Source organism: Thalassophryne amazonica, chromosome 4 (genome assembly GCF_902500255.1).
Source record: "Thalassophryne amazonica chromosome 4, fThaAma1.1, whole genome shotgun sequence".
Classification (NCBI taxonomy): domain Eukaryota; kingdom Metazoa; phylum Chordata; class Actinopteri; order Batrachoidiformes; family Batrachoididae; genus Thalassophryne; species Thalassophryne amazonica.
This window is the reverse complement of record NC_047106.1, coordinates 134,472,492-134,499,241: the sequence shown is the minus strand read 5'-3', so window position 1 is coordinate 134,499,241 and position 26,750 is coordinate 134,472,492. Positions and strand designations below refer to the sequence as shown.

Genomic DNA, 26,750 nt, shown 5'->3' with positions numbered 1-26,750 from the left:
CCCACACACCCAGAGTTCACACCATCTTCGACCTTTAACCTTAACCAGCTGCATGGTCTGAAACGTTGGCGCCCTCATGTGTGCGATTCTGCTCTAATATAAGATGATTTCTTTGTGATACCAGTAGGTAAAAAGTGCCTGGAGGTTTTTGGGACACCCAGTGTGGTAATGCTGTGATGCAGCTGTGTGTCAAACGCACGGGTCACGGCCTCATTAGCAGCTTCTGGTTGGATGATTCTGGTCCATTGTCAAAAACACTGCAGTCTTTACAAAGTGCACATCGGTGCCGATGGTAGTTAACCAGCAGTGAAACAGAACTGATACTTCTATGTGGCCCCTGAATGCTGCACCTCAGCTCCTCTTCTTGGCCTGTAGGGGGCGATAGGGAGCTGTCTGCTGCAGAGCGTGGAGTTTGTTGAACAGCAGCACGGAGCTCATCATACCTGAAACGAGAGCAGGACAGTTGATGCATTGTGGGTAATTTTTGCATCCCCTTGAGTCTCTACCAGATCCTTTGAGACGTGCCAGATCCGTTATGCACATGTGCAGCACAATTACAAGCATTAATCGTTTCAAAACGGACTGTTTAATGTTCATGCAGTTTACAGCGAGAGTCTGTTTAGTTAAGAAATATTAATGAGGTAACTTAGTACTCCAAAACTAACACTGAACTGTCTGTGCAAGTGCACAACACATCTGGTACCAACACAGACTTTGGTCAGACGGTACATCCGGAAACTATTCACAGTGCTTCACTTTTTCCACATTTTACGTTACAGCCTTATTCCAAAATGGAATAAATTTATTTTTTCCCCTCAAAATTGTACTCTGCAGAAGTTGTGATGGAGGAAGGAGACACAATTTCCCCATTTTGGCAATACAAGTGTGTGCTGTTTATTGCTCATGTTTCTATCTACATCTTAATCGCTCCTGTCACCTGGCAACCTGGATAGCTACACAGGCCCAGCTAGCGTAGTGGGCATCACCCATAATTTAGTTATAATTTTTCAGTACTTCTTTATGCTTTACTTAAAATATTACTTATTTACAACTGTACATACAGAGCTAAAATTGACCAATGGGTTTGTCTGGGAGGAAATTGCGTATTCTAATCAAATTACCTTTTTCCGCAAATCTTAATCTTAATCTTCCGTTAATCATGTGAGATTTCAGACCGTATAATGTCGGATATAAGGTCGCAAAATATTCGACCATTTCACATTTAATGTGTTACTCCGCACCCTGACCAGCCGCGCATGCTGCTATGCAGATATCAATAATGGCACTGTTAGCTGAGAGCGAGAAAATGTCATGTACGATGCCAAAATGGGTGAATTTAAGATACCATACGAAAGTATTGATGTGGATTCTGATACAGGATTACCGTTTCACAATTGATAGATTTTCACATTTGATGGATGACTCCGCGCCCTGACAGCTGTTGGAGCGACGCTGTCTCACTGACCGAATTACCTACAAGAAAATAAACCGGAATCTGCTGCCTTTTTTTTTTTCTTTTGTTTTTTCCATGTGTGTGGGTACATGTTTATATATATATATATATATATATATATATATATATATATATATATATAGGTGCGTGTATGTATATATGTGAATACATTCGTGTTGGGAAATTTAATAAAAAGATTTTGAAAAGAAAAGAAAGAAAATAAACCATGAAAATGATGGAATTGGATTAGAATGGGAATAACCCCCTCGTGGCTGATGATTTGTGGACATTCATACTGGATTATACAACCCCTGGCAAAAATTATGGAATCACTGGCCTCGGAGGATGTTCATTCAGTTGTTTAATTTTGTAGAAAAAAAGCAGATCACAGATATGACACAAAACTAAAGTCATTTCAAATGGCAACTTTCTGGCTTTAAGAAACACTATAAGAAATCAGGAAAAAAAAATTGTGGCAGTCAGTAACGGTTACTTTTTTAGACCAAGCAGGGGAAAAAAATATGGACCCAGTCAATTCTGAGGAATAAATTATGGAATCATGAAAAACAAAAGAACGCTCCAACACATCACTAGTATTTTGTTGCACCACCTCTGGCTTTTATAACAGCTTGCAGTCTCTGAGGCATGGACTTAATGAGTGACAAACAGTACTCTTCTTCAATCTGGCTCCAACTTTCTGTGATCGCTGTTGCCAGCTCAGCTTTGCAGGTTGGAGCCTTGTCATGGACCATTTTCTTCAACTTCCACCAAAGATTTTCAATTGGATTAAGATCCGGACTATTTGGAGGCCATGACATTGACCCTATGTGTCTTTTTGCAAGGAATGTTTTCACAGTTTTTGCTCTATGGCAAGATGCATTATCATCTTGAGAAATGATTTCATCATCCCCAAACATCCTTTCAATTGATGGGATAAGAAAAGTGTCCAAAATATCAACATAAACTTGTGCATTTATTGATGATGTAATGACAGCCATCTCCCCAGTGCCTTTACCTGACATGCAGCCCCATATCATCAATGACTGTGGAAATTTACATGTTCTCTTCAGGCAGTCATCTTTATAAATCTCATTGGAACAACACCAAACAAAAGTTCCAGCACCATCACCTTGCCCAATGCAGATTCGAGATTCATCACTGAATATGACTTTCATCCAGTCATCCACAGTCCACGATAGCTTTTCCTTAGCCCATTGTAACCTTGTTTTTTTCTGTTTAGCTGTTAATGATGGCTTTCGTTTAGCTTTTCTGCATGTAAATCCCATTTCCTTTAGGCGGTTTCTTACAGTTCTGTCACAGACGTTGACTGCAGTTTCCTCCCATTCGTTCCTCATTTGTTTTGTTGTGCATTTTCGATTTTTGAGACATATTGCTTTAAGTTTTCTGTCTTGACGCTTTGATGTCTTCCTTGGTCTACCAGTATGTTTGCCTTTAACAACCTTCCCATGTTGTTTGTATTTGGTCCAGAGTTTAGACACAGCTGACTGTGAACAACCAACATCTTTTGCAACATTGCGTGATGATTTACCCTCTTTTAAGAGTTTGATAATCCTCTCCTTTGTTTCAATTGACATCTCTCGTGTTGGAGCCATGATTCATGTCAGTCCACTTGGTGCAACAGCTCTCCAAGGTGTGATCACTCCTTTTTAGATGCAGACTAACGAGCAGATCTGATCTGATGCAGGTGTTAGTTTTGGGGATGAAAATTTACAGGGTGATTCCATAATTTTTTTCCTCAGAATTGAGTGAGTCCATATTTTTTTCCCTCTGCTTGGTCTAAAAAAGTAACTGTTACTGACTGCCACAATTTTTTTCCTGATTTCTTATAGTGTTTCTTAAAGCCAGAAAGTTGCCATTTGAAATGACTTTAGTTTTGTGTCATGTCTGTGATCTGCTTTTTTTCTACAAAATTAAACAACTGAATGAACATCCTCCGAGGCCGGTGATTCCATAATTTTTGCCAGGGGTTGTAGTAAAGCTCAATTTGCCAGCATAACCAGCATGAACGTCTGTAAATCATCAGACACAACTGGGTTATTCCCAAAATGGCATCTATAGCAAGGAATCATGGAACTGTTTGGGTCATGAAGGATCCACCTGATGTAGCCTAAGTTTTTGGAGGAAAGCAGGCTGCGTACGTCGGCTGCTTGTTGAAGTGGGACAGTTTAATCGCACCACTTGAAAAATGGCTGATGATTACTGCTGTAGAAGCGTGCAGCTGGTGAACTGGATCACAGCCATTATGACTCACTTATTTCCTCACTAATCCTGAATTAAGGATTTAACATCATGAAGCTACTCATAGCTGCTAATAATGCTAATAGCATTAGCATCCAAAATTATGTCCCAACATAATTTTACTCGATGCAAATAACGGCACACACAGATGATCCGTTTGTAAAATTAACCACACAACAAGCCATATTATTACAGGTTTTTGTAATAAAATGCTAAAACAAACAAACAAAGATGGGCCTTCACAGCAGCTGCAGCCTCTGACTGACCGCAGCGACTAGAGTGCCTTGATTGGAGCGTGGCGTCAACTCAGAACATGGCGCCATTATGGGTTCAACTGTGCTGAAGTACTGAATGGACCTTTAATGTTTTCAACATTTTTTAAAATCACTTAACCACATACAGCAACACATCCGGGTACAGGTGCTACCAAAATAAATATAAAAAAAAAAGCCTGATTTTATGCTTCTGCGGCTCTGTAACTCTGTGTCAATGCAATGATGTGCATGACAGTTTTAAAGTTCTCCGTCTCTGGATTATGATTTATTCTGGACTAATTTGACCTTCAACACGCTTTTTTTTCCTACAATCATCACCTCCAAATCAAAGGTAAGCTGCACAATTTCCTCTTTTTACTTTGTGCTGTAACTGTGATGTGGACTTTTCCGATCCATTTATCAGCCTGCGCGCTATATAATATGGCAGACGAAGGATTCAAAGCAGAAAAGTGTCAAATCACAGCCTTTTATGTTTGATTTAACAGGTGCACGTCAGACTTCAGACACAGTGCTTGGGACTCCGACGAGGGCGGTCGCATCTCCTCCACTCTCCCTTAGTGTGTTTTATCTGTGAGGCTGCCAGCCCTGCTCCTCTGGAAAACGGCAAAATGGATCTGATCTAGTGGTCTCTGATACTATTTTTTCCACAAGACACTCGGGAGCAGAGGAGGACATTGAAGATGTTTACATGTTTGGAGCTGTGGTGACTGGGTTTCTGCTGTGTGGAGCGGCCACAGCACTGGTCTACCGGAAAATTAAGAAGGTGGAGGCAGCATTAATCGGCCCGTCCAGGCTGCCCCATATGATCGATTAGATTGGAAGGGCAGTGTCAGCTCAGTCGGCGGGTGTCAACCGCATGTTGGAATCCATCTCGGGGAGAATGGCTGCCAGACTGCTTGGGGTTTTTAATGGAAATACATTGTGATCAGACGGGACATTTTATCTGATAATATGTATGTAACGGATTAGTTACAGTCAGGAGGCACCAAACATCTACAGGGAATCCTGCATCGGGACGTGCGCCTCATTAGTGACTGGGTCAAAATTACCTCTGAATTTTTTTTCTGCCAAATGTATTTGATCCATTATCAAAATGTTATCTGTTATGTTATCTTGCGCACTGTAAAAACTATTACAATATGATGAGAGATGAAGGAGTGAAAGCAGCAAAGTGTGAAATCACAGACTTTTGCTGTATCTGAGGATTTAACAAGTGCATGTCAGGCTGAGGCTCCGAGTCTGATCACGGTGTGAAAAAAATAAACAGTCGTACTTTTAATAACATAAATGTCTCCGGTCCCACATGCAAGGGGTTTTAATGGAAATACATTGTGATCGGACGGGACATTTTATCGAATGTGAATGAAAAATCTGCTGCACAAAATCAGTTATATACGGTGTTTATTACATAGAAAAAAAATACAAAAAATTTGGGACTTTTTTTTTGTCCAGTGACTGTGAATATCTGGTTTATATGATGAAGGTTTAGGAGAGTTTTACTGTACATAGGACTGAACAACAAATTTACCTCTCAAAGCTTTGATGATGATGTCGGCTTCCATCCCACATGGCTGACTTTATTTTCCCAACTTTTTCTTGTGTTTGGATCTGAAGGGAATCTGTACATCTTGAAGCCCTTGTTGTGTCTATTTGTGCATCCAAATGCACAGCAACACAGCATTTTTAGTGAATAAATAAATAACTGGATTTACATGAAGACACAACAGCCAATGCTATTTTGAACCCAAGATGGCACCGTGAGTCACATGACCGATTTTTTTTGACTCGTCATGTCGCCACTCTCTCTAATCAAGGCACTCTGACAGCGACCACACACAAGCTATCGTTCAAAGAGAACATGTCCCTGAAGTATAACTGGGATTTATATCTTGGTACCTTATTTATATTGTATGGCCTTGCCTTACAATATAAAGCGCCTTGGGGCAACTGTTTGTTGTGATTTGGCGCTATATAAAAAAAAAATTGATTGAAATTGATTGATCTGAGTACAGGATCATGCACTGTGTAACCAAACATATACAGGTATTAATGTCTGGCGGAACCCCTGCTGCTTTTGGCCCCTGGGACCCTGAAGAAGGGGCAAAAAAATGTGCTGGGTCAAACACTGTGGGTACACATACGAGGTCTATTAGGTAATAAACCGACCCTTTTATTTTTTTTTTTAACTATATGGATTTGAATGACGTGCGATTACACCAATCATGCTTGAACCCTCGTGCACATGCGTGAGTTTTTTCACGCGTCGGTGACGTCATTTCCCTGTGGGCAGGCCTTGAGTGAGATGTGGTCCCGCCCTCTCGGCTGAATTCCTTTGTTTCACACGCTGCTCGAGACGGCGCGCGTTGCTTTATCAAAATTTTTTCTGGACCTGTGAGGGATATCCGAGTGGACACTATTTGAGAAATTAAGCTGGTTTTTGGTGAAAAGTTTAACGGCTGATGAGAGATTATGGGGTGTTTCTGTCGCTGTAAGGACTTCCCACGGAGCAGGACGTCGTGCAGCGCTTCCAGGTGCCTTCGTCGGCCTGTTTCGACCTGAAAACATCCTAATTTAAGGCTTAATTCACCCAGGACGTCGTGAGAGAACAGAGAAGATTCAGAAGAGGCCAGCATGAGGACTTTATGTGGACATTCCACTGTTTAAGGACATTTTGTAATGAAAGACGTGCGTCACGGAAACGACTCGGCGAATCTGTGTACGCCGTGACAGGAAAAACACCTCCGTGTTGAAAACCATTTGTAAAATTCAGGCGGCTTTTGATGGCTTTCAACAAGTGAGTAACTGAGAAATTGTTTAACAGCTTGGGCAAGTTCCAACTTGCCCCTTAAGGTTTCCAACGGAGGTGTTTTTCCTGTCGCGACCCCCCGCGGTCGGGTCCGGCTCGACATGCGAGTCTGCCCGCACGTTCTTTCATTACAAAATGTCCGTTAACAATGGAATGTCCGAATAAACTCCTCATGCCGACTTCTTCTGAAAGTTCTCTGTTCTCTGACGACTTACTGGGTCAACAGAGCCTGAAATGTGGATGTTTTCAACTTGAAACAGCGAGACGCTGCCACCTCGAAGCGCAGATCGCCATCAGGCGCCGTGAGCCGTCCTTACGGCGACACTACCAGACCAAAATCTCTCATTAGCCGTTAAAATTTTTACCGAAAACCAGCTGAATTTATCGAATGGTGTCCACTCAGTTGTGCCTTACAGTTTTGAAAAAATTTTGATCAAACAAAGGAGCAGTCTCTGAGCCATTCCTAAACAATGAAAAAACGACGAGAGGGTGGGCCACTCCTCACTCAAAGACTGCCCACAGGCGAATGACGTAACCGACAAGCGTGAAAAAACTCTCGCATGCCCGCGAGGGTTCAAGCATGTCTGATGTAATCACACGTGATTCAAATCAATCAATCAATTTTATTTATATAGTGCCAAATCACAACAAACAGTTGCCACAAGGCGCTTTATATTGTAAGGCAAGGCCATACAATAATTACAGAAAAACCCCAACGGTCAAAACGACCCCCTGTGAGCAAGCACTTGGCGACAGTGGGAAGGAAAAACTCCCTTTTAACAGGAAGAAACCTCCAGCAGAACCAGGCTCAGGGAGGGGCAGTCTTCTGCTGGGACTGGTTGGGGCTGAGGGAAAGAACCAGGAAAAAGACATGCTGTGGAGGGGAGCAGAGATCAATCACTAATGATTAAATGCAGAGTGGTGCATACAGAGCAAAAAGAGAAAGAAACACTCAGTGCATCATGGGAACCCCCCAGCAGTCTAAGTCTATAGCAGCATAACTAAGGGATGGTTCAGGGTCACCCGATCCAGCCCTAACTATAAGCTTTAGCAAAAAGGAAAGTTTTAAGTCTAATCTTAAAAGTACAGAGGGTGCCTGTCTCCCTGATCTGAATTGGGAGCTGGTTCCAGAGGAGAGGAGCCTGAAAGCTGAAGGCTCTGCCTCCCATTCTACTCTTACAAACCCTAGGAACTACAAGTAAGCCTGCAGTCTGAGAGCGAAGCACTCTATTGGGGTGATATGGTACTATGAGGTCCCTAAGATAAGATGGGACCTGATTATTCAAAACCTTATAAGTAAGAAGAAGAATTTTAAATTCTATTCTAGAATTAACAGGAAGCCAATGAAGAGAGGCCAATATGGGTGAGATATGCTCTCTCCTTCTAGTCCCCGTTAGTACTCTAGCTGCAGCATTTTGAATTAACTGAAGGCTTTTCAGGGAACTTTTAGGACAACCTGATAATAATGAATTACAATAGTCCAGCCTAGAGGAAATAAATGCATGAATTAGTTTTTCAGCATCACTGTGAGACAAGACCTTTCTAATTTTAGAGATATTGCGTAAATGCAAAAAAGCAGTCCTACATATTTGTTTAATATGCGCATTGAATGACATATCCTGATCAAAAATGACTCCAAGATTTCTCACAGTATTACTAGAGGTCAGGGTAATGCCATCCAGAGTAAGGATCTGGTTAGACACCATGTTTCTAAGATTTGTGGGGCCAAGTACAATAACTTCAGTTTTATCTGAGTTTAAAAGCAGGAAATTAGAGGTCATCCATGTCTTTATGTCTGTAAGACAATCCTGCAGTTTAGCTAATTGGTGTGTGTCCTCTGGCTTCATGGATAGATAAAGCTGGGTATCATCTGCGTAACAATGAAAATTTAAGCAATGCCGTCTAATAATACTGCCTAAGGGAAGCATGTATAAAGTGGCATGCTCTAATCTCTGTAATAACATTTTATGGTCAACAGTATCAAAAGCAGCACTAAGGTCTAACAGAACAAGCACAGAGATGAGTCCACTGTCTGAGGCCATAAGAAGATCATTTGTAACCTTCACTAATGCTGTTTCTGTACTATGATGAATTCTAAAACCTGACTGAAACTCTTCAAATAGACCATTCCTCTGCAGATGATCAGTTAGCTGTTTTACAACTACCCTTTCAAGAATTTTTGAGAGAAAAGGAAGGTTGGAGATTGGCCTATAATTAGCTAAGATAGCTGGGTCAAGTGATGGCTTTTTAAGTAATGGTTTAATTACTGCCACCTTAAAAGCCTGTGGTACATAGCCAACTAATAAAGATAGATTGATCATTTTTAAGATCGAAGCATTAAATAATGGTAGGGCTTCCTTGAGCAGCCTGGTAGGAATGGGGTCTAATAGACATGTTGATGGTTTGGATGAAGTAACTAATGAAAATAACTCAGACAGAACAATCGCAGAGAAAGAGTCTAACCAAATACCGGCATCACTGAAAGCAGCCAAAGATAACGATACGTCTTTGGGATGGTTATGAGTAATTTTTTCTCTAATAGTTAAAATTTTATTAGCAAAGAAAGTCATGAAGTCATTACTAGTTAAAGTTAAAGGAATACTCGGCTCAATAGAGCTCTGACTCTTTGTCAGCCTGGCTACAGTGCTGAAAAGAAACCTGGGGTTGTTCTTATTTTCTTCAATTAGTGATGAGTAGTAAGATGTCCTAGCTTTACGGAGGGCTTTTTATAGAGCAACAGACTCTTTTTCCAGGCTAAGTGAAGATCTTCTAAATTAGTGAGACGCCATTTCCTCTCCAACTTACAGGTTATCTGCTTTAAGCTGCGAGTTTGTGAGTTATACCACAGAGTCAGGCACTTCTGATTTAAAGCTCTCTTTTTCAGAGGAGCTACAGCATCCAAAGTTGTCTTCAATGAGGATGTAAAACTATTGACGAGATACTCTATCTCACGTACAGAGTTTAGGTAGCTACTCTGCACTGTGTTGGTATATGGCATTAGAGAACATAAAGAAGGAATCATATCCTTAAACCTAGTTACAGCGCTTTCTGAAAGACTTCTAGTGTAATGAAACTTATTCCCCACTGCTGGGTAGTCCATCAGAGTAAATGTAAATGTTATTAAGAAATGAAATAATAGATTAAATGTAGTGTTGAGGCTGTCATTCTCAGCATCTGTGTGGATGTTAAAATCGGCCACTATAATTATCTTATCTGAGCTAAGCACTAAGTCAGACAAAAGGTCTGAAAATTCACAGAGAAACTCACAGTAACGACCAGGAGAACGATAAATAACAACAAATAAAACTGGTTTTTGGGACTTCCAATTTGGATGGACAAGACTAAGAGTCAAGCTTTCAAATTAATTAAAGCTCTGTCTGGGTTTTTGATTAATTAATAAGCTGGAATGGAAGATTGCTGCTAATCCTCCGCCTCGGCCCGTGCTACGAGCATTCTGGCAGTTAGTGTGACTCGGGGGTGTTGACTCATTTAAACTAACATATTCATCCTGCTGTAACCAGGTTTCTGTTAGGCAGAATAAATCAATATGTTGATCAATTATTATATCATTTACTAACAGGGACTTAGAAGAGAGAGATCTAATGTTTAATAGACCACATTTAACTGTTTTAGTCTGTGGTGCAGTTGAAGGTACTATATTATTTTTTCTTTTTGAATTTTTATGCTTAAATAGATTTTTGCTGGTTATTGGTAGTCTGGGAGCAGGCACCGTCTCTACGGGGATGGGGTAATGAGGGGATGGCAGGGGGAGAGAAGCTGCAGAGAGGTGTGTAAGACTACAACTCTGCTTCCTGGTCCCAACCCTGGATAGTCACGGTTTGGAGGATTTAAGAAAATTGGCCAGATTTCTAGAAATGAGAGCTGCTCCATCCAAAGTGGGATGGATGCCGTCTCTCCTAACAAGACCAGGTTTTCCCCAGAAGCTTTGCCAATTATCTATGAAGCCCACCTCATTTTTTGGACACCACTCAGACAGCCAGCAATTCAAGGAGAACATGCAGCTAAACATGTCACTCCCGGTCCGATTGGGGAAGGGCCCAGAGAAAACTACAGAGTCCGACATTGTTTTTGCAAAGTTACACACCGATTTAATGTTAATTTTAGTGACCTCCGATTGGCGTAACCGGGTGTCATTACTGCTGACGTGAATTACAATCTTACCAAATTTTCGCTTAGCCTTAGCCAGCAGTTTCAAATTTCCTTCAATGTCACCTGCTCTGGCCCCCGGAAGACAATTGACTATGGTTGCTGGTGTCGCTAACTTCACATTTCTCAAAACAGAGTCGCCAATAACCAGAGTTTGATCCTCGGCAGGTGTGTCGCCGAGTGGGGAAAAACGGTTAGAAATGTGAACGGGTTGGCGGTGTACACGGGGCTTCTGTTTAGGGCTACGCTTCCTCCTCACAGTCACCCAGTCGGCCTGCTTTCCCGGCTGCTCGGGATCTGCCAGAGGGAAACTAACGGCGGCTAAGCTACCTTGGTCCGCACCGACTACAGGGGCCTGGCTAGCTGTAGAATTTTCCACGGTGCGGAGCCGAGTCTCCAATTCGCCCAGCCTGGCCTCCAAAGCTACGAATAAGCTACACTTATTACAAGTACCATTACTGCTAAAGGACGCCGAGGAATAACTAAACATTTCACACCCAGAGCAGAAAAGTGTGGGAGAGACAGGAGAAGCCGCCATGCTAAACTGGCTAAGAGCTAGTAGCTGCGCTAAGCTAGCGGATTCCTAAAAACACACAAAGTGAATAATGTGTAAATAATTTAGAGGTGATTCAACAGAGGGAGTGCTTTAGTTAAGGCACGTGAAGATTATCCATATGGTTTTTGAAAAAAATAATAAGGTCGGATACTTTTCTAATAGACCTCATAAAACCAAGTTTTTCAAAATGGGCATACTTCACAGACTTTCGAGTAGGCCCTGCCAGACATATTGTCCTCTGCGTAAGGGTCGCCAGACCCCCTCGAAGGGGTCCCTAAATATGGGCTAGATTAAACACTGAAGGTACCACATGAAACCAAGTTTAAATGAACAATTACACTCCACTAAATATAAAATGACTAATGCCAGACAAATTGCCTGCTGCTTTGGCCCTGCCAGACACCCCCAAAATTGGACAGTTTTACAGCAGTGGTCTCTGCTGGCTTTGTTCAGTAAGAAATCTGATAGGTTGCAGAATATGTGTAGTAGGCCTGGGCTGTACATGGTTATTTCTATGTTTTAGGAGGTTAGAATTTGAAAGCTGCAATTTTAATGAACATATTATTAATATGTGTCCTACAGTATTATAATATAGGCCTAGGTTATTTATGCCCCACTGAAACACTGATACCCATCAATAAGGCACACACACACCTGTACCTCTTGTATCACATAGGTGAACTACATCATGAATAAAAGATTGAAGATGGGCCCACTTGATATGATACAGGATTTACTTTATATTTTTGCTCTACACTTTCTCTTGAACATTTCCAACTGTGACAGCCACATGAACCACATATTAGACATAATATTTTAGGCTTAATGATCATGTTGTCGGGCGGTGGAAGGAGTACTTCGAGGATCTCCTCAATCCCATCGTCATGTCTTCCGAAGAGGAAGCAGAGACTAGGGACTCAGAGGCGGACTCATCCATTACCCAGGCCGAAGTCACCGAGGTGGTTAGAAAGCTCCTCGGTGGCAAGGCTCCTGGGGTGGATGAAATCCGTCCTGAGTACCTTAAGTCTCTGGATGTTGTGGGACTGTCTTGGCTGACACGCCTCTGCAACATCGCGTGGCGATTGAGGACAGTGCCTCTAAATTGGCAGACCGGGGTGGTGGTCCCTCTGTTTAAGAAGGGGGACCGGAGGGTGTGTTCTAACTATAGGGGGATCACATTCCTTAGCCTCCCCGGTAAGGTCTATTCCAGAGTACTGGAGAGGAGAATTCAACCGATGGTCGAACCTCGGATTCAGGAGGAGCAGTGTGGTTTTCGTCCTGGTCGCAGCACACTGGACCAGCTCTACACGCTCCATCGGGTGCTCGAGGGTTCATGGGAGTTCGCCCAACCAGACCACATGTGTTTTGTGGATCTGGAGAAGGCGTTTGACCGTGTCCCTTGGGGCACCCTGTGGGGAGTGCTCCGGGAGTACGGGGTCCGGGGTCCTTTGCTAAGAGTTATCCAGTCCCTGTACGACCGCAGCAGGAGCTTGGTTCGCATTGCCGGTAGTAAGTCAAACCTGTTTCCAGTGCACGTTGGCCTCCGCCAGGGCTGCCCTTTGTCACCAGTTCTGTTCATTATTTTTATGGACAGAATTTCTAGGCGCAGCCAGGGTGTAGAGGGGGTCTGGTTTGGGAACCACAGAATCTCGTCTCTGCTGTTTGCGGACGATGTGGTTCTGTTGGCTTCGTCAAATCAGGACCTTCAGCGTGCACTGGGGCGGTTTGCAGCCGAGTGTGAAGTGTCCGGGATGAAAATCAGCACCTCCAAATCTGAGGCCATGGTTCTCGACTGGAAAAAGGTGCTTTGCCCTCTTCAGGTCGGTGGAGTGTCCTTGCCTCAAGTGGAGGAGTTTAAGTATCTCGGGGTCTTGTTCACGAGTGAGGGACGGATGGAGCGTGAGATCGATAGACGGATCGGTGCAGCATCTGCAGTGATGAGGTCGCTGTATCGGACCGTCGTGGTGAAGAGAGAGCTGAGTAAGGGGGCAAAGCTCTCGATTTACCGATCGATCTACGTTCTGATCCTCACCGATGGTCATGAGATTTGGCTCATGACCGAAAGAACGAGATCGCGAGTACAAGAGGCCGAGATGAGTTTCCTCCGCAGGGTGGCTGGGCGCTCCCTTGGAGATAGGGTGAGGAGCTCAGTCACTCGGGAGGAGCTCAGAGTCGAGCCGCTGCTCCTCCACATCGAAAGGAGTCAGTTGAGGTGGCTCGGACATCTTTTCCGGATGCCCCCTGGACGCCTCGCTGGAGAGGTGTTCTGGGCACGTCCCATTGGGAGGAGGCCCCGGGGAAGACCCAGGACACGCTGGAGGGACTACATCTCTCGGCTGGCTTGGGAACGCCTTGGGGTTCTCCCAGAGGAGCTGGGGGAGGTGTGTGTGGATCGGGAGGTCTGGACGGCTTTGCTTAAGCTGCTGCCCCCGCGGCCCAACTCCAGATAAAGCGGAAGAAAATGGATGGATGGATGGATGATCAGGGTGAAGGAGACAAAAAAGTTTAAGGAATGGTTGAGGATTCAGAACAGACAATATTGGAGGACACAAATCAGAGGATGATTTAAAATTGTTCATGCAGTTTTCAAGGAGATATTTTATTTGAAAACTGTATGTGGTTAATACTGGCATATATACACATTGCTACTTAAGGTTCAAATGAAAATTTGGCAAATCAACCTTTCTTTATATTCAGGTACTAAATGTAGGTCCTGTGGATAAGCCCATGATGAACTCTGAGCATATCACTACCCTCACTGATCTAGAAACATCTCATCAGCAGGTATGTATCATCGGAACATTTAAAAAAAAAATTGTGTGGTTAAAATTAGGCACAAAAAATAAATACCCTCATTCAGTGACTATTAACCACCCCAAGACAACAGCTTAGTGTGTTGCACAATTTATAATTTGTAGGTGTGTCACTTATTTATTTTCAACCTCCCATCTGATATGTCAAATTTATATTCTAGCTGTACCATTTATCATCAGAATTGCACCAGTTTGATGATTTCAAATATCCACATCTACAACCCCTGGCAAAAATTATGGAATCACCGGCCTCGGAGGATGTTCATTCAGTTGTTTAATTTTGTAGAAAAAAAGCAGATCACAGACATGACACAAAACTAAAGTCATTTCAAATGGCAACTTTCTGGCTTTAAGAAACACTGTAAGAAATCAAGAAAAAAAGATTGTGGCAGTCAGTAACGGTTACTTTTTTAGACCAAGCAGAGGAAAAAAATATGGAATCACTCAATTCTGAGGAAAAAATTATGGAATCACCCTGTAAATTTTCATCCCCAAAACTAACACCTGCATCATATCAGATCTGCTCGTTAGTCTGCATCTAAAAAGGATTGAACACACCTTGGAGAGCTGTTGCACCAAGTGGACTGACATGAATCATGGCTCCAACACAAGAGATGTCAATTGAAACAAAGGAGAGGATTATCAAACTCTTAAAAGAGAGTAAATCATCACGCAATGTTGCAAAAGATGTTGGTTGTTCACAGTCAGCTGTGTCTAAACTGATGACCAAATACAAACAACATGGGAAGGTTGTTAAAGGCAAACATACTGGTAGACCAAGGAAGACATCAAAGCGTCAAGACAGAAAACTTAAAGCAATATGTCTCAAAAATCGAAAAATGTACAACAAAACAAATGAGGAACGAATGGGAGGAAACTGGAGTCAACGTCTGTGACCGAACTGTAAGAAACCGCCTAAAGGAAATGGGATTTACATACAGAAAAGCTAAACGAAAGGCATCATTAACACCTAAACAGAAAAAAAACAAGGTTACAATGGGCTAAGGAAAAGCAATTGTGGACTGTGGATGACTGGATGAAAGTCATATTCAGTGATGAATCTCGAATCTGCATTGGGCAAGGTGATGATGCTGGAACTTTTGTTTGGTGCCGTTCCAATGAGATTTCTAAAGATGACTGCCTGAAGAGAACATGTAAATTTCCACAGTCATTGATGATATGGGGCTGCATGTCAGGTAAAGGCACTGGGGAGATGGCTGTCATTACATCATCAATAAATGCACAAGTTTATGTTGATATTTTGGACAATTGAAAGGATGTTTGGGGATGATGAAATCATTTTTCAAGATGATAATGCATCTTGCCATAGAGCAAAAACTGCAAAAACATTCCTTGCAAAAAGACACATAGGGTCAATGTCAATGAGCAGATCTGATTTGATGCAGGTGTTAATTTGGGGGATGAAAATTTACAGGGTGATTCCATAATTGTTTCCTCAGAATTGAGTGATTCCATATTTTTTTCCTCTGCTTGGTCTAAAAAAGTAACTGTTACTGACTGCCACAATCTTTTTTCTTGATTTCTTATAGTGTTTCTTAAAGCCAGAAAGTTGCCATTTGAAATGACTTTAGTTTTGCGTCATGTCTGTGATCTGCTTTTTTTCTACAAAATTAAACAACTGAATGAACATCCTCTGAGGCCGGTGATTCCATAATTTTTGCCAGGGGTTGTATTCCATGGCGCTTGATGCAGCCTACTACAGATGATGCACAAGGAAGCATTCACGTGTGCTGCTCTCATTTGCCAAGGGTGTGTCATGTACCTGAAAGCACTGAAAATTTAACTTTAGTTATCTATTATAAAATTGTTGGTAAACTCAAATACATGAAAAACACAGATTTTATTTTATATATATATATATATATATATATATATATATATATATATATATATATATATATATATATATATATATATATATATATATATATATATATACACTCAACAAAAATATAAACGCAACACTTTTGGTTTTGCTCCCATTTTGTATGAGATGAACTCAAAGATCTAAAACTTATTCCACATACACAATATCACCATTTCCCTCAAATATTGTTCACAAACCAGTCTAAATCTGTGATAGTGAGCACTTCTCCTTTGCTGAGATAATCCATCCCACCTCACAGGTGTGCCATATCAAGATGCTGATTAGACACCATGATTAGTGCACAGGTGTGCATTAGACTGTCCACAATAAAAGGCCACTCTGAAAGGTGCAGTTTTGTTTTATTGGGGGGGGATACCAGTCAGTATCTGGTGTGACCACCATTTGCCTCATGCAGTGCAACACATCTCCTTCGCATAGAGTTGATCAGGTTGTCAATTGTGGCCTGTGGAATGTTGGTCCACTCCTCTTCAATGGCTGTGCAAAGTTGCTGGATATTGGCAGGAACTGGTACACGCTGTCGTATACACCGGTCCAGACCGCCGGACATTTTCAGCTTCCAAGAATTGTGTACAGATCCTTGCAACATGGGGCCGTGCATTATCCTGCTGCAACATGAGGTGATGTTCTTGGATGTATGGCACAATAATGGGCCTCAGGATCTCGTCACGGTATCTCTGTGCATTCAAAATGGCATCAATAAAATGCACCTGTGTTCTTCGTCCATAACAGACGCCTGCCCATACCATAACCCCACCGCCACCATGGGCCACTCGATCCACAACATTGACATCAGAAAACCGCTCACCCACACGATGCCACACACACTGTCTGCCATCTGCCCTGAACAGTGTGAACCGGGATTCATCCGTGAAGAGAACACCTCTCCAACGTGCCAAACGCCAGCGAATGTGAGCATTTGCCCACTCAAGTCGGTTACGATGACGAACTGGAGTCAGGTCGAGACCCCGATGAGGACGACGAGCATGCAGATGAGCTTTCCTGAGACGGTTTCTGACAGTTTGTGCAGAAATTCTTTGGTTATGCAAACCGATTGTTTCAGCAGCTGTCCGAGTGGCTGGTCTCAGACGATCTTGGAGGTGAACATGCTGGATGTGGAGGTCCTGGGCTGGTGTGGTTACATGTGGTCTGCGGTTGTGAGGCTGGTTGGATGTACTGCCAAATTCTCTGAAACGCCTTTGGAGACGGCTTATGGTAGAGAAATGAACATTCAATACACGAGCAACAGCTCTGGTTGACATTCCTGCTGTCAGCATGCCAACTGCACGCTCCCTCAAATCTTGCGACATCTGTGGCATTGTGCTGTGTGATAAAACTGCGCCTTTCAGAGTGGCCTTTTATTGTGGACAGTCTAAGGCACACCTGTGCACTAATCATGGTGTCTAATCAGCATCTTGATATGGCACACCTGTGAGGTGGGATGGATTATCTCAGCAAAGGAGAAGTGCTCACTATCACAGATTTAGACTGGTTTGTGAACAATATTTGAGGGAAATGGTGATATTGTGTATGTGGAAAAAGTTTTAGATCTTTAAGTTCATCTCATACAAAATGGGAGCAAAACCAAAAGTGTTGCGTTTATATTTTTGTTGAGTGTATATATATATATGTGTATATATATATATATATATGTATATATATATAGTGTAATTGTTCATTTAAACTTGGTTTTGTGTGGTACCTTCAGTGTTTAATCCCACCCATATTTAGGGACCCCTTCAAGGGGGTCTGGTGACCCTTACGCAGAGGACAATATGTCTGGCAGGGCCTATTCGAAAAATATGTGAAGTATGCCCATTTGAAAAACTTGGTTTTATGTGGTACCCACAATGTTTAACCCAGCACATTTTTTTGCCCCTTCTTCAGGGTCCCAGGGGCCAAAAGCAGCAGGGGCTTCCCGCCAGACATTAGTACCTGTATATGTTTGGTTACACAGTGCATGATCCTGTACTCAGATATTGGTACCTTGTTTGTTTGACCAAAATGCTCTGGGCTGCTGCTCTATTTATTCATTTCTTCAGCTTGCTTCAGCACACACTACCAGTTTCTACACAACCGATGTTAAAGCCATTGAAATAAAATAGCCATGTCGTATACAACACTGAAATAAGTGCAATATTTTTTAATGTGCAATATCCACTGCCACTGTGAAAAATATCCAGTTTTGTACTGACCTCGTTTCTCCCTCAGCCCCAACCAGTCCCAGCAGAAGACTGCCCCTCCCTGAGCCTGGTTCTGCTGGAGGTTTCTTCCTGTTAAAAGGGAGTTTTTCCTTCCCACTGTAGCCAAGTGCTTGCTCACAGGGGGTCGTTTTGACCGTTGGGGTTTTACATAATTATTGTATGGCCTTGCCTTACAATATAAAGCGCCTTGGGGCAACTGTTTGTTGTGATTTGGCGCTATATAAAAAAATTGATTGATTGATTGATTGATTATATGTTTGTTTTTTTTTTCCGACTACATACGTACTGTTTTTTTTAACTAGGATTTGTACATGCTTTTTTAGTCTGTTAAATTTTATGTTCATTTTCTTTTTTCCCTAGACCTTGTAAGTCTGCATGTTGTATATTTATAGATTTATATTTGCACTGAAATGGCTTGCGTCTTACTTTTCTCTTGTACTTGTTAGAATGACAAAGATTCTGACTCTGTACTGAGCAACAGTATGTTCAAAGATGATGACAATAACCACACACACACAAAAAAAAAATCCTGACAGCACCCATGGCCACTATTTACAGTCTTTTTCAAACAATTCATTGTCATCTTCTTTCGGCTGCTCTCATTAGGGGGCGTCACAGCAGATCAGTCATTTCCATCTCACCCTGTCCTCTTTCACACCAACCACCTGCATGTCCTCCCTCAGCACATCCAAACACCTCCTCTTTGGCCTCCCTCTTCTCCTCCTGCCTGGTGGCTCCATCCTTAGCATCCTTCTCCCTATATATCCTGGGTCCCTCCTCTGCACATGTCCAAACCCTCTCAATCTTGCCTCTCTGACTTTGTCTCCAAACTGTCCCACCTAAGCTGTCCCTCTGATATGTTCATTCCTAACCCTGTCCATCCTCGTCGTCACTATCAAAGAGAACTGCAACATAATTCTTTCTCTAAAACAATAAAACATTGCCTTTGTACATGTACAAATATTTATGGGCCCAAGTATTCACACCAGATAATCTGACTCACCCAGCAGAGGGCCGAGCCAGTAGACCAGGCAGTACTCCAGCAAGGTGTTCCCACTGCAGGGGAACTGTGTGGAGAAGGCCAACGCCGGGTTAAACACTGCTCCAGTTACGTCGCCTCCTGTGCACGTACACACACACACACACAATTATCACAACAGTGTTCACATCAAACCATTACATTCTGTTTTTTTATAGGCTGGAGATTCCTGAGCTTCATCAGCGACCATGACATCAAGCAGCGGTTTGTACACACTGGAAATGTGTGACTGTACCATGCGATGCTGTGTGCAGCATTCAGTGAGGACACTCGTGTGAGAATTCGTTTTTACTTTTGATGATAAAACTGTAAGGTAGAAATGTTGAAAAAGTTTCACTCTGGTCCTGAATACATTGTCATTTGACATTTAGAACATATTTTCTTGTAAGTATGACCTTTCTACCAAGTGTGACCATCTTCCACTGCTGTCGTGGCGGGATCTGACAGCTGTGTATAACTAGGAATGTTGATGAATGCTCAAAGAACACCTGTTTGGAACATTCCACAGATGAACAGGTTAACTGGAAACAGGTGAGTGTCATGACTGGGTATAAAAGGAGCATCCCCAAAAGGCTCAGCTGTTCACAAGCAAGATGGGGCGAGGATCACCACTTTGTGAACAACTGTGTGAAAAAAATAGTCCAACAGTTTAAGAACAATGTTTCTCAATGTTCAATTGAAAGGAATTTAGGGATTCCATCATCTACAGTCCATAATATAATCAGAAGATTCAGAGAATCTGGAGAACTTTCTACACGTAAGCGGCAAGGCCGAAAAGCGACACTGAATGCCTGTGACCTCGATCCCTCAGGCGGCACTGCATTAAAACCTAACATCATTGTGTAAAGGATCTTACCATGTGGGCTCAAGAACATTGAGTCCACATTTCAAATTGTTTTTGGAAATCATGGACGTCGTGTCCTCCGGACAAAAGAGGAAAATGACCATCCAGATAGTTACCAGTGCAAAATTCAAAAGCCAGCATCTGTGATGGTATGGGGGTGTGTAAGTTGCTCATGGCATGGGCAACTTACACACCCCCATACCATCACAGATGTGTAAGTTGCCCATGGCATCAATGCTGAAAGGTCCATCCAGGTTTTTGAGCAATACATGCTGCCATCCAAGCAACGTCTTTTTCAGGGACGTCCCTGCTTATTTCAGCAAGACAATGCCAAGCCACATTCTGCACGCGTTACAACAGCGTGGCTTCACAGTAAAAGAGTGCGGGTACTCGACTGGCCTGCCTGCAGTCCAGACCTGTCGCCCATTGAAAATGTGTGGTGCATTATGAAGCGCAAAATACAACAACGGAGACTCCGGCTATTGAACAACTGAAGTTGTACATCAAGCAAGAATGGGAAAGAATTCCACCTACAAAGCTTCAACAATTAGTGTCCTCAGTTCCCAAACGCTTATTGAGTGTTGTTAGAAGGAAAGGTGATGTAACACAGTGGTAAACATACTACTGTCCCAATTTTTTTGAAACATGTTGCAGGCATCCATTTCAAAATGAACAAATATTTGCACAAGAACAATAAAGTTTATGAGTTTAACATTAAATAACATTAAATTAGGTTGAAGAGAATTTGCAAATCATTGTATTCTGTGTTTATTTACATTTCACACAACATCCCAACTTCACTGGAACTGGGGTTGTAGATCCATTTCAGATATTTATCTGAAATGGACTATAGTTACAAATAACTATACAAGCAGATTGTCATCTTCCTGGAGGTTCCAGTGAGATAACCCCATTTGTTGGTGTATACATTTTACAAAATCTAAATATTAAGGTGTACATTATTCACAAGAACAGGCAGGTACACGCTACCTCGCGGAGGCCGCATGGCGCAAAGCAACGCCGTGATGAAGCCTCACAGGACATGTTCTGGCATGTCCAGGCTCATCCACAATTTCTCGGATAGTCACATGACTGAAAAACCAACGAAAGCCGTCTGAAAGCCATCTCAAAGCTGTTCTGTGAGACCAACACGGAGGTGGTTTTGTGCCGCGCCATGAACGGCTCCGTGTCACATCCCTCTGCTTCTCTTTCCATGAAAAAAACTTCTGTAACAGTGGAATGTGCCGAAAAAGTACTGATGTCCACGTCTCCTGCCATTTTTGTGTAAGTCAGACGACGTCCCGGATCAACAAAGCCTTCATGTTGGAAATGATCTGGTTGATTCAGCCTGTCGATCGTGCTCGGAGCGTGGCGCGCTCTCAGCAGCTGTGGGCGGTCTTTAAACTGGCTGGAGCACTCCTTAATCTGTGTAATCCCCATAAAATCGCCCCTGAAAGCCATCTGAATTTTCCGAATGGTGTCCAGCTGGAGGTCTCTCACAGTTTCTGGAAAAAATTGATGCAGCAAAGCTCCAAATCGTTCAGACATTTATTCACAATAAAAATCCAATGAGAGGGGTGGACCACTGCTCACACAAAGCCTGCTCACAGGCGAATGACACAACCGACAAGCGTGAAAAAACTCACGCACGAAGGTTCAAGCTTGGCTGATGCAATCACACGTGATTCAAATCCATATGGTTTTTGAAAAAAATAAAAAGGTCGGATACTTTTCTAACAGAACTCGTATGTGCACCGCATCACATCACCTGCCTCTGATAAATGCTCAAAACCTGAAGCTGTCACAGACATGAACTTTGGTGACATCATCTCAGGTCACGCCCCTGAAATGAATGGGTGAAAATGTAATTTTTTGTGTGTATGACATCAGTGTTTTTTGTGTACTTGGACAGTGAATATGTCAGAATAGTTAAAATGTGTGTTTTGCAAGGACAAAGTCACCAGTGAGTCTCGCTGAGGAACTCGCTTCTGTGATCACGAGTTAACAGGAGGAGGACCGGGACGTGGATCAGCTTCCAAGCATTTTGCGTTATTGGCTGAGCTGAACTAAACCAATGGCTAAGCTAAGCAAAGCTACCAGGAGACGTCCAAAGAAGGCTGTAGAGGAACATTGTTTTCCTGTAGTGCCACACAGTGGAGTTCTACATGACTGTGTGTGTGTGTGTGTGAACACAACAGGAGTGAAAATGTAATCATTATTATTCAGTCTTATTGAAATGTATGTGATGTTTTTCTTTTTGTTTTTTCTGAATACACCGCAAGTTACAAAGAGGCAGAAGAAGAAATGTTGATGTAAAATATATTTACTCTTTGTTATGGTTCTTGAGTTATTTTGATTCATGTCATGTCACTTTGATTTTATCTTACTGTTTTGTTTTTACTGCCTGTACAGCACTTTGATTGAAAGCGTTTTATAAATAAAATTATTATTATTAAGAATTTGATTAGAAAACCATATTAAAGCCATATTACATTTGGAGATAAAAAAAACAAACTAGTATGCTCGGTGCATCTCAAAGCTCTCTCAAAGAGCTCCTAACAGCCTAAAATATCCTGGCAAGGACTCCGAGCCTCAGAGAGACCCAAGAGGTGTCTGAGAGCAACTCTATAAGTCGTGAACACACGTGGACTGACCTTCTAATAGTCAGCACCTGAGGTGACGTCACTTTTATGGCTAAAAATGGCTCTGGATCTGTGTGTGTTTTTCAGACACTGTATGATTAAAGTAGACCTGCATTGAAATAAATGTGGTCAGATTTCAGAAAGAAATAGCTGATATGTATTTATAAGACCCTTATCAATGCAGTAAAGTAAATCTGTAAGCCCAGATTTGTAATTCAGCGGAGAAATCTTCATTTAAAAATGACAAATTTGCAGCTACAATTTGGTCCTCAGCAAAAGCTGTTTGTACATCCGGGTCATTGCAGTGACGTCCGGCAGAAGACGGAGCGCTCCCGCCTTCAGTCCGATCCCGCATTGAAATTGATTTTATCTGTTAGTAATGTTGCTGTTATACACATCATGGTTTCAACATCCAAAAGTAAGCAGCAATGAATGTGAGATACAGATCTGCATGCTCAGATCAGCGGCGACATCGACAGCGGGCGACGTTCTTCCCCGACGCCTCGCTCTCTGCCTCCGCTGCGCTTACTGAGTCTGCATGCTCGGTAAACACCGAAGCGGGCCACTCACACCGCCCCCGTGTCTGCTGTGCAGCCGGCACCACGTCCCTGTCTACTGAATGGAGGTGCAGCCAACTTGGCAAAAGTCCAGAGACTACGCTCACTGTTTTGATGCGAGCGGCTGGTGACACCTGTTGCTCCAAGGACAGACTTTCCGCAGCGCTGCACGTCTCGGTAATCGGAGCCGCAGAGCTCCATGGCTGCTGAGAGAGGTTTATATCTTTTTAATGACTTGGATTCTTTGCGGGTCCCGCCTCCGTACCCCGCGATGGTAACACCGGAGGCGAAAGACAGTAGATTTTCAATGCGACACCACTCAATCAAACGGGCGTATGAAAAAGTCCCCCAAAATAATTTTCAAGCACAAATAAAAAAAATGTGTACTCACCAAATGTGAAGACAATATGAAGTTTTTAAAAAAGTAGATCCTTCTGTATAAGACAAGAAAAAGGTGCAGCTGCAAACTGACGTAAATCCACAAATTACATTTGGCGCGCGCAATGCATGCTGGGAGAGGGTCTTCTCTCTGACGTCTCCCGGCATCCCGGATGTGCTGACAGTTTTGCGGAGGGCTAAATTTTAGCTGTAAATTTGTCATTTTTAAATGAAGATTTCTCAGTTGAATGACAGATCTGGGCTTGCAGATTTACTTTACTACATTCAGAAGGATCTTATGTGTCATTTTTTGGTCCAAAGATCTGACTGCATTTATTTCAATGCAGGTCTACTTTAATTTTATTTTTATCACCTACATCAGGATTTGCACAAGTTCAGGAGCTGAAAGTAATGAGTCATAATCCGGTGTATAATTTTTTAAAAGATAGTGCTGATTGGAGTGAGATCTGCCCTTTAAGAAGAAAAACATTCTGACACAAGTCCAAACCACCACGTTAAGTTTGCTAAAAGCGCACAGATTAACATATTACCTGCATAAACCGCTGCGGTGATGACCGCTGCTATTCCGTGCACGCGGTATTTCTCCTCCACTGTGCGCGTGTGCGTGATAGCAGTCTGAACCGTGAATGCGCACGCGAGCTCCACGGCGGCCGCGTGCGGCAGCGGCGCGCGAATGGGGCTCGCGCAGCGGTAACCGTGCATCTTGTGGCGCACGTGCAACCCGGACAGCTCGAGACCCCAGATCAAAGGCACCGCTGCGCGCGCCACGGCGGCCGCAGCGAACTGACACGCGATCCGCCGCACAGCGCACACGGCCGACAGCCTGGCGTGGAGCGCGTGCTCGAGCGTGGTGGAAGGGTTGCCGAGGGCCCCGCGGAAAGTAAGTCCGTGGACCACAGCCGCCAAGTACGTCAAGGTGAGCGCGAGGCGCTGGTCGATCCCGCCCACCTCGGACAGCAGCTTGAGCTCGTGCGTGCAGCAGCAGAGCTGGAAGGTGGACACGAGCTCCACCGCGCACGCCGACAGTCCGCCGTGCGCGACGGTCCGCGTCAATAAGCGGCGAGTGACGTCACTGATCGAGATGATAACCGCGAGCACCGACAGCGACACGGCCACGTCAGCAATCATGTCCGCAGAGCCGCTGCTGGCCGGAGAGCCGAAAGGATGAGCCGCTACGATCAGCTCACAGTGCCGGGAAGTCACGTGGTGCGGAAACGACTGAGCCTGCAGAGCGCGCACTCACGAGCGCCAGTTTAGCTTATGACAAGCTAAAAGTGGACGCTCTCGTTATGGCCGAACAACTGTCCAGTTTCTGGGTATTCTGTGTTAGTAGGCGCCCGCGGCCGACGTGCTTGATGAATTCCTGCGCAAAAAATAGTTCCCAGATAATTGTGATACTGTGAGATAATGACTAGGCAGGGCAAAGGTTAACCACGACACCTTCACAGTAATAAGGTCGGTCCTGTTCTGTGATTGTGAACATTTGGGGAACGTTGAAGTAAATGATTGTGAACACTAGGTGACAATTCAGGGTAGTGATTGAACCCTGAGGGCACATTTAGTGATGTAATTGAACATTTGGGGCACATTTAGGGCAGTAATTGTGAACACTCGGTGACAATTCAGGGCAGTGAATGTGAACACTGGGGGCACATTTAGGGTAGTGATTGTTAACACTGACGGCTCACTTTGTGTGGTAATTGAACCCTGAGGGCACATTTTGGGCAGTGATTGTGGTCACTGGGACCACATTTTGTGATGTAATTCAACACTATAGGCACATTTAGGTTGGTAACTGAACACTGGGGGCTCAATTACGGCAGTGATTGTGAACACTGGGGGCACATTTAGGACAGCTGATTGTGAATACTGTTCAAAGAGGTCTTGTGGCACAACTTATTTACCTTAAGGCAGATGTAGAGGCCAGCAGAAGCTTTAAAATCCGTCATCATAGAGCCTGGGTTTGACTTTCAGCATCAGGTGAAACACAATCAATCAATCAGTTTTATTTATATAGCGCCAAATCACAACAAACAGTTGCCCCAAGGCGCTTTATATTGTAAGGCAAGGCCATACAATAATTACGTAAAAACCCCAACGGTCAAAACGACCCCCTGTGAGCAAGCACTTGGCGACAGTGGGAAGGAAAAACTCCCTTTTAAGGAGATTGGCCTATAATTAGCTAAGATAGCTGGGTCAAGTGATGGCTTTTTAAGTAATGGTTTAATTACTGCCACCTTAAAAGCCTGTGGTACATAGCCAACTAATAAAGATAGATTGATCATATTTAAGATCGAAGCATTAAATAATGGTAGGGCTTCCTTGAGCAGCCTGGTAGGAATGGGGTCTAATAGACATGTTGATGGTTTGGATGAAGTAACTAATGAAAATAACTCAGACAGAACAATCGGAGAGAAAGAGTCTAACCAAATACCGGCATCACTGAAAGCAGCCAAAGATAACCATACATCTTTGGGATGGTTATGAGTAATTTTTTCTCTAATAGTTAAAATTTTATTAGCAAAGAAAGTCATGAGGTCATTACTAGTTAAAGTTAAAGGAATACTCGGCTCAATAGAGCTCTGACTCTTTGTCAGCCTGGCTACAGTGCTGAAAAGAAACCTGGGGTTGTTCTTATTTTCTTCAATTAGTGATGAGTAGTAAGATGTCCTAGCTTTACGGAGGGCTTTTTTATAGAGCAACAGACTCTTTTTCCAGGCTAAGTGAAGATCTTCTAAATTAGTGAGACGCCATTTCCTCTCCAACTTACGGGTTATCTGCTTTAAGTTGCGAGTTTCTGAGTTATACCACGGAGTCAGGCACTTCTGAT

General features: G+C 43.1%; 1 protein-coding gene across 1 annotated transcript; it reads right to left on the bottom strand.

The window, feature by feature from the left end:
* aqp11 (aquaporin 11) lies at positions 1 to 25,048 on the bottom strand. Its single transcript, XM_034168969.1, has 3 exons — positions 24,451 to 25,048; positions 19,443 to 19,559; positions 1 to 443 (listed from the first exon to the last, which is right to left on the bottom strand). Exons 1-3 carry the CDS (start codon positions 25,046 to 25,048, stop codon positions 352 to 354), a joined length of 807 nt encoding a protein of 268 aa, XP_034024860.1. The 3' UTR covers positions 1 to 351.
* Positions 25,049 to 26,750: the final 1,702 nt, after the last annotated feature.